The sequence below is a fragment of the Astatotilapia calliptera genome, chromosome 10 (genome assembly GCF_900246225.1).
Source record: "Astatotilapia calliptera chromosome 10, fAstCal1.2, whole genome shotgun sequence".
Lineage (NCBI taxonomy): Eukaryota > Metazoa > Chordata > Actinopteri > Cichliformes > Cichlidae > Astatotilapia > Astatotilapia calliptera.
Window position 1 is genome coordinate 20,169,137 of NC_039311.1, and position 9,138 is coordinate 20,178,274.

Consider the following 9,138-nt stretch of genomic DNA (forward strand, 5'->3'; position numbering starts at 1 on the left):
AACTTCCCAGCAAAGTAACCAACTCACTCTGCCATGCTGTTTGCAGGTTCATGCTGTGTGGAGCACACATGCAGGTCAAATATGACCTACAGTTTTAAAGCACATTTGCTGTTAGCTATAGGTCTTGCTAAATTAGACCTGAAATCCAGTTTAAGGTTCAGCCCTGGGATCAAGTCTTCGTCATCGTCTTTCCGTTTGCATAATTATGCAGACTTGCTTAATTTTGGTACTTTGCAGTCAAGCTAGGTGAACTGGATAATTCACACGGCTGTTTGGCTGGCATTGAACATATAATTATATCTGGCACTTAACTTCACACAAAGCTGCAGTTGTTCCGAAACTGGTTTCTATTCATGCTTTTATTATTTTCTTTTTCCTCCTTCCTCCTCTTTCATTTTCTTCCCCTCTTTTAATTGAAGGCTTCATTTGATTTTTGATAGATGTTCCTGATGTGCTTCACTTTCAAGTTTCAATTTTTCTGCCATTTCTGTCAATATTCCTATTCAGAGCATCCATACATGTAGCGTAACACTTCATGTTATCCTTCAGTTTCTTTGTTAAAGGTTATCCCAGGGCTTGTATTGAATTACAGAAATGTTTTGCTGTTGAACTGAGATGTCCTTTTTTAGCTGTGCGCCTTTAGATTGTCTCCTTTATCCCCTTCTCATAATGAGTCAGCATTTTATTTTGAAAGTGCTATATTAATAGCGAGGTGACCTTTACAGCGTGTCTATATAAAGTGTCCTTTATAAAAAATACAGCAAGTTTAAAATGATTGTCTGCAACCTTTCAAAATGCACAGTTCCACAATTAAAAAACACAAAACAAAAACCTGCTTGATAGTCGGTGTGCTGACAAAACCACAGGGTGTTTATGATTCATCGGTGATTAATAAAATCAAGGGCCCGCAGGCTGAAAGTGGATCGTCTCTCCATTGTCGTGCACCACCTGGCACTTTTATTGGTATTATGTGTATTATGGGACTTTTGTGAACATCCTCTTCTTTGATTTGTCCTTATTCCACATGCAGCCAGGAATTATAGCAGGAGACGAGGTAAAATGCAATCACAAATACATCATGTCTCGTTTTCAGCATATTTTCCCACCCTATAAGCCTCAGTGTTTAACTAATCTTGTAATGTTAAGCAGTGTTATGATTTTATTGACTGTGGTCTGCTTGTTTGTTGTTACATTAACGGGCACGTGCATTTAGTTTTGGAATGGCCCTGTGCTTTTATAAAACTTGTTTTCTTTTTCTTTTTTTTATACGTGCAGTGATGTGACGAGTTTGTCTGCATGATTGTCTTTAGTGTCGAGCCTTGTTACTCGTCGTCAAGTGATCTTGTGCATCTTTTATCCTCAAGTTTTTGTTTCTCTCATTATGCTTCACTCTGCTCGCTTTTCTCCATCTTTGCTTGCATATTGCAAGATTAACTCAGACAATACAAGACGGTGTCACACTTAGCTACAAGTTAATGAGGCAGGGAGACGCGCAAAGTGTAATTCCTGATTTACACTCATTGCAAGAGGAGCCCGACACATGGCGAGGCACACACACTGTCAGTTAAGGCTAACGTCCTTGCATAAATCTTCATAAATCTTCATAAAGCAGCTCAGGGCAGGTTGTATAGGAGCAGGGATAGAGCAGGGAGAGCTTAACCTTTACCACACACAGTGCACTCTGAAAGTGTTTATACTTTCTCACTGATGGGACTAATGTGTGCGCGATAACCTTTATGTTCACAGGCAGCACAGTTCCATGTGTGATTCATGGAAGCTAATTAGGAATAAAGAACAACACATCAAGGACATTTAATTCGGTCAGACTGTGATGTGGTCCTTTCAGGCTCTAATATCTCCATTCTGCGTGCACATGTTTAACTGATTCTCTTCCAATTTGAATCAAATAGTTATATTTTAGTAAGTAAGATAAAAAGGTTAATGGTTTGTTTACTGTTGTTAGATCAAGAAAATTAAAGTAGTAGGAATTGAGGTCAGATAGACAAAGGGATGAAATTAAAGTGCTCATTTACGGCCATCTTTATTGTAGTGCCATTACCATGATTTACTGTTTTCTTTAAAAAAACAAAACAAATGTCTAGTTTTCTCTTCAAAAGATAAATCTTTTCCACCTTCTTCTTCTTTCTCAGGCCACTCTTCTCTCTTCCCCATAGAGGATGGTTTCCCTGATGATGAACGTGGAGACCAGGGTCTCGCAGGCCTAGGTTCCCCACACTGCTTTCCGCACCAGAACGGAGAGCGCGTGGAACGCTACTCGCGCAAGGTCTTTGTTGGAGGACTGCCCCCAGATATAGATGAAGGTGCAGTAGTAACATGATTAATATCAAAAGGATTGAATTCCTGGGTTACTTTTAGCCTTTTATGTAATCAAACTTAGAACAAGGGAACTTGAGGGAAAATGTAAAAAGTTAAAAATAAATAAATAAAGCAATCATGCCTGAAACACACAGGGCTTCTTACAGTACACCCCCCTGTAATTTACTGTGAAATCTGAGCAGGGCCTCTGCTCTAAATCTCCCCTGGTGTTTTCTTTGAAAAAGCTATGGGCTGACGATGAGGACGCATTATTATTATTTTTTCATTTCAGATGAGATAACAGCCAGTTTCAGACGCTTTGGACACCTGTTTGTGGACTGGCCTCACAAAGCTGAGAGCAAATCCTATTTTCCTCCCAAAGGTATCTTAAATTCCTTAAATTCACAGCTTGTTCACACTATGCTGTTTTTTTTTTGTTTGTTTGTTTTTTTTGGCAACTGACTTCAGTATTCCTGGGTAAAGCAATGAGTGATAATCTGCTACAATCGATATCTATACATCTGAGCAATCTGGTTTTGTCTTCAGGCTGTTATCTGAAGCATTTGTCATCTCTGCTCAGATTGTTTGTATGTTTGTAAAAGCTTATGCCTTCCTGCTGTGCGAGCAGAGTGTCGTGATCAGACATGCTTTCACAGTAATCAGCAAACTAAATTCCAGCACAATCCTCTGTCAGTACTCTGCGGCCCCAGCAGCGAGAATAACCCTCTTGTGTTCTGTGCAGGCTATGCCTTCCTGCTGTTCCAGGACGAGAGCTCAGTGCAGGCTTTGATCGATGCCTGCATCGAGGAGGATGGCAAGCTGTACCTCTGCGTGTCCAGCCCCACCATCAAAGACAAGCCGGTCAGTGGGAACACACACACACACACACACACACACACACACACACACACACACACACACACACACACACACACACACACACACCAATATGCTTAAATCTATTGGTAGTCCCTTAGTAGACTAGAGCTAAAAAAACCCAAAACCCACTTGTTGGTTTTGTGTGTGACAGGTCCAGATCCGCCCATGGAACCTGAATGACAGCGACTTTGTGATGGATGGATCTCAACCTCTTGACCCAAGGAAAACCATCTTTGTGGGAGGAGTTCCTCGCCCACTCCGTGCAGGTATCCTTCTTTTTTATGCTGGTATTTTTCCGCCAGCTGAATTAACAACAAATGAGTGTTTATAATACAAACATCTGAGGAGTATTCTGTGCATATGCTTTGCATCTCAAGTGTTTTTTTGTCAAAAGCCTTTTAAAGGTTCTTATTTCCCTTCCCTTTGATTCAGTAGTCTAAATATTTTTATAGCATAAATGACCAAATGAGAACAATAAGTAGTAGTCTTCTCTTACTTCCTTTTCTTTCCCAACTGTTGAAATATCAGCCGTAAGCAAAATGCTTCCTTCTGTGAGACAAAATGTGATCAGCTTGTGCTTATAAAATTAGACCCGCTACAGGGTGAGGCTAAAGAGACACTGACCTACACTGGTTATTTCAGGAAGTAGTCTCTATGACACACTGTGCAGTGTTAAAAAAAATAAATATTTTTTTTCCCTTGATAATAATGTCACGTGTACTGTGTGTTCAAGTTTATGCCACCTTTGTGTAACTGTGTCTTAAACCTCTGTGCTGCCGTTTTAGAAAGGAACAAAGACATTAGGCCCAGCAGTGCATTAAATATTTTATGACCGTGTGTAATAACTGGGTTTAGATTTGCATTTTAAGAAAATCCACATATTAAAAAGGACGTTCAGACTTTTTAATGTCGTAATAAGTAAAGCTGAAATGTAAACTTGCAGGGATTTTTTTCCACAAACTGCATGCTTGTTAAAAAAACTGAAAAACAGTCATAAGGACGGTCAGTAAATTCAGGGCACTGCTTTCATATTTACCCCGTGAAACTCTGCAGGACTTTAATCCGTCCACGTTAATGGTTTAAACTCTCAGATGAACAGTTCTCATAAAGTATGTGTTTGTGTTTTCTGGTTACACTGGCATGAGTTTATGTGAACCTCTGTATCCACACAGGTAATTGCTGGATTTCTGTGTCCTGCAATCTTTGTGTCTGTGTGCTGTCTCCATCTGTGCATCAAACTTGTTTTTGTGAATGTTTTGTTGATCTGCTTGTGTGCGTCTTCCTCACCCTCCCTCTTTGCAGTGGAGTTGGCCATGATAATGGACCGCCTGTACGGTGGAGTTTGCTACGCTGGCATCGACACAGACCCCGAGCTGAAGTACCCCAAGGGAGCGGGGCGGGTCGCCTTCTCTAATCAGCAGAGCTACATTGCTGCTATCAGTGCTCGCTTTGTACAGCTGCAGCATGGAGAAATCGATAAACGGGTGAGTGGAAAGAGGAGAGAAAAAAAAAGCTCAGTGTTTTTCTGTCTTCCCCCTCAGCCCCCTCCTTTCTTCAGCTTGCTTCCTGCTCTTACTCGTGGTGTTTCTTTCAGTTGCGCAAAGGTGATGCAAAGTTTTAACAGTTTTTCCTGGAGTAATATAGTCATACTATACTGCATTTTATACAGAAATCATCTAGCATATGAACAGAAGAGTATAAATGACTGCTGTTAAATTTAGCTTCAGATTTTACATCCATTTTAACCTTTATCCAGGCAGAGTAGTTATAATAGGCGTGCTGTGTTTGTGATGTAACTGGAGCAGAGAGTGATTTGTGTAACAGAATAATGTAGGTTCACCAGAAATGATTGGATGTTTTTAGCTGAAATATATCTTGGTGTGGTTGAACTGGGCTTAAGATTTTCATGTCTTCGCAAGCTGTAAAACTGCTCTAATGACGACTCTCCTGTTAAAGCAATAATTGAGATTTTTACTTGTAGAACTGCCTGAAATTCAGACTTTGTAACTGAGTGGACTGTTTTTTTGGTCAGCAGTTAAAACAGCTATTTTGACCAGTTTCAGTAGTAAGAGTACAAATTTGTTAACAAGTGCTTTTTTTTTTTTTTTTACATTCATACTGTATGTGTCAGTGAACCAGCATGCATAATACCAAAAACCCTGAAAGTGAAGCATCTAAATGGAATTTGGCTTTCATTGAGTTCATTTATCAGTGCTATACCTACTGTGACCTGAAAACTATTCTCTATAAAAAGGCTATGAACTCCAGAGCCTCACTCTTTCAGTATCAGGAACCCTACAGATGGTGCACAGTCTATTATTTATTACATTTTTTTTATTAGCCTTAATTCATAAGAATACTGTCAGTAACTTAGCCAGCGCTGTCAGCAGCAGAAGAATTACAGTAATCTCTACAGGCATGCTAATGAACTGTATATGACACAAATTCTACTGACAATAGGTGAGTTAAGATAACGTGAGACTCAGCAGATGCATGTAAAGTATAGGTAACATTATAAGATAAGACACTGGAGTAATGGTATGCTCTTTTAAGATTTGCATAATTGTGATGTTGTGCAAATTTTGTGTAATGACTGCCTTGGTAACGTTCACCTCCCAATACTACAGTCATTCATCAGTGAGCAGGAAAGATAAAGAAGCAAGAGGTGTTCCAAAAGGTCATAAACAGGAAGTTTAAAATGCAGAAAATTTTTAGTATTTTAATAACGGTGAAGTCAGCAGTGCGATATTAACAACTTTAAACATTCTTTTGAATACTGATCAGGAATAGGAGATTATTCGGCTTTTTATTCATTCTGCTTTTTATAAACAAAAACAAGTGAAACACATTTATGCAACAAAACAAATGTCAAGTGCTCAGATCATTTTCCAACATGTTTAAAAATTCACCAGACAACAGGACATCAACAATTTATTATTTATTCCCCCCCCCCATCTGACTTCACAATTTTCCTCATAACTGCTTACATCCTTTGCTCATACTGAGGCTGTTAGCTTGGATAGCTTTAGCATTTACCACTTTGGCTTTGTTAGCTTCTTTCATCTGATTAGTTTTGTTGTTAAAAATGTTTGTGTGGTCATTCCCGTTCTCATGGGTCACTTTGGCTAAATTTGTGTATTTACTCACAGTGAAGAGCTTTCATGCTAACGACATGTTTGCGTGTGACACTGAGTAAACCTGCAACTATTTGCATGGCCACTGTGTGCATGTTGCACATGCATGGACTGGGCCTGCTCGTTGCTAGTCAGGGCCACAAACAATAAAAATGGTCCAGTTCCTGTCACTAGATGGTCAATCAGTGCATCTTTAGTTTAATTTGTGTATGTTGAAGCATAGACTGAATAAAGAAAGCACACTGTGTGGGGTGCTAAGTTAACAGCAAATCCTGGCTAGCTTGGTTAGGAGGAGGAAAGCTCATACAAACACCTGCTTCCTTATTCACAAGGGATCGCGATGCCCTTCCTGAGACAAGCCCACAGGGATTTGTGTCTCCTCCCAGTCTCGAACTCTGGATTTCTTTTTTTTGTCTCTCAGGCCACCACAGTATGGAGCCTCTCACACACACACATCTGCTAATCACTGGTAAATAACGGATTGAGAAGATACTACAGTCTTCCTCACCAAAAGTGAAGCTTCGGCTATTCCACTCAGCACGTCATATTATTTGTCAGCTAAATCAAGATAATGTTTTTCCAATAAAAATGGTAGAAAAGGCAAACAGCCTAATCGTAGCAGATTGTTAATCAGCTATAATGAAAATAAACTGTGCATTGTGGCCAAAATTGAGGTCTGTGGCGTCTGCAGTGAATGAAAGTTCAATTTTGAGCCCAGGCTGATTCTGTGACACTTGAGATTGCTTGTCATAAAAACAAATGTGGTTAAGAAATGCTGAACAAGTGCAAAAAAAGAGACCTTTTTTTTCCCTTTGTGGAAATATTTTTAATGACCAATTGCTGAAAAGAATTACAGCAGTAGGGCACCCGGGATTTTTTTATTCACATTAACTTAAAACAACGTGATGCAACAGTAGGAAAGGGAAAAGTAAACGGTGAGACTCGTATCAGAAAGATGGAATTACAAAGTAACAGTAAGCTGGGTTATAGACATACACTCTCCCCTGTGCATCACTCATGCGTGTGGAATAGCAGACCCCTCAAATAACAATGAAGGCTGTTACATAGAGGTGTAAATGCAGTGAATTATTGATTGGATTAATTCACGGTATTAAAAACAATATTTTCTTTCCTGCTTACTGTAATGATTCCAATAATAAAAGCAGCACCTGTTGTGGCTCACGTTGCACCCTGCTCGTAGTATGTATGGATTTATTTATTTATTTCTACCTCTTTTGCAGGTGGAAGTGAAGCCATATGTGCTGGATGACCAGCTGTGCGATGAGTGCCAGGGAACTCGCTGCGGTGGGAAGTTTGCGCCGTTCTTCTGCGCCAATGTCACCTGCCTACAATATTATTGCGAGTACTGCTGGGCGGCCATCCATTCGCGCGCCGGCCGCGAGTTTCACAAACCCCTGGTGAAAGAGGGAGGTGACCGACCCCGTCACATCTCCTTCCGCTGGAACTGAGCGGAAATTAGAGAGGGAGAGGCAACAGAGGAGCAGGAGGGCAGGTAGTGCAGGAGTCGCAAAATCATTGTACAAATAAATGCACTTTTCTGTTGCTGGTTCCTTTTTGCTCCACTTTCACCCGACATTTTTTGCAATTTTTTTGTTAAATTAATATTTAAAGACGGAAAAGAAAGATTGGATTTATATCCAGATATGTCAAGGAAGCAAAAAAAAAAAAAGATGTGTAATATGATTTTATTTATGTTTGATTTTTAAAATATTTTTATTAGTTCTAAAAAAAAAAAAAACTTATATAGAAAAGTTTGAGGTGTGATATGGTACTCTGCTATTTTAATTGGGATATTTTTCTAAACAGTGTATTTTATTTTAATTTTGATACAAGAGGCCCCGAAACAAATACTTGTCATTTGACATTCAGCTGACTTGTTTTGTAGCAGAGCTCTTACATTTTATTTTGTATCGAGTCTCCAGAGCAAATGCTGTTTGAACAGAATATGATTGGCTATTTATTTCTGAGAGGTAGGATTAAAGTGCCCCTATTTTGCATATTTGCATATGTTTAAAGTCTCAGTGTTTCATGTGAGGGAGGCGAGTGTTCACTCAAATAGATTTCGTGAAGTCCAAAAACAAGATTTGGGTCATACTGTTCACTGCTGCAGTGCCTGTCTTTAACCCTCTGTGTGAAACTCTCCGTTTTGCCTCCTGTCTCTTTAAGCCCCCCCCCCCCCCGACATAAGTCACAAAACAAAAACCTTTGACAGTTTCAAACAGTACAGCAGTATTTTATATATAGTTAATATATAAAAAATCAACACACACACACACACACACCAGACTAAAGGATATGGAAGAACCCAAAAGGCATAATAGGGGCACTTTAAGTTTGCTATTGATAGCTGAGGCTCCAGAGCAAATGTGAATTAAAAAGGGTGTTGCTAAAGAAGAGTGCACTTATTTCCAGTTTAAGTACTGAAGATACACAGTACGTAAGACCCTTAGTAGTTACCAAAGCTGAATCTTAATTCACTCTGACGAGCAGAAAGAGCCCACTGCAGAACGAAATGGATTCGTTTTCCCTTCCCAGATCAAAAACGTTCGAACCTCTCGTTATGATTTCCAGGACCATACAAACATTTTGATGTTACTTGAAAATCTAAACAAAATTTTAGCAACACTGATTAGGGTTTCGATCTCCATTTTGACATGCAAAAACTAATACCTCAAACTCCGCTGCTAATGTGCCGAATACAGAGAGAGAGAGAGAGAGAGAGAAAAAAGAAACCAAGAAAGAAAACATCATCGCTCTCTGGTGTTCTCCTTTCCTCAGAACTATAATC

General features: G+C 39.5%; 1 protein-coding gene across 4 annotated transcripts in view; it reads left to right on the top strand.

Annotated features, from left to right (window-relative positions):
* Positions 1 to 7,892, top strand: part of cpeb4b (cytoplasmic polyadenylation element binding protein 4b) — a 33,520-nt gene extending 25,628 nt beyond the window's left edge. For 2 of the 4 annotated variants that reach the window (XM_026181227.1, XM_026181230.1), the window contains 7 exons: positions 1,031 to 1,054; positions 2,151 to 2,321; positions 2,609 to 2,698; positions 3,059 to 3,177; positions 3,347 to 3,461; positions 4,498 to 4,679; positions 7,571 to 7,892. In XM_026181227.1, the coding sequence (XP_026037012.1) occupies positions 1,031 to 1,054; positions 2,151 to 2,321; positions 2,609 to 2,698; positions 3,059 to 3,177; positions 3,347 to 3,461; positions 4,498 to 4,679; positions 7,571 to 7,798 (929 nt within the window). In that variant the 3' untranslated portion in view covers positions 7,799 to 7,892. The remainder of the gene's footprint in view (positions 1 to 1,030; positions 1,055 to 2,150; positions 2,322 to 2,608; positions 2,699 to 3,058; positions 3,178 to 3,346; positions 3,462 to 4,497; positions 4,680 to 7,570) is intronic. The other 2 variants (XM_026181229.1, XM_026181231.1) reach the window with 1 other exon arrangement.
* Positions 7,893 to 9,138: the final 1,246 nt, after the last annotated feature.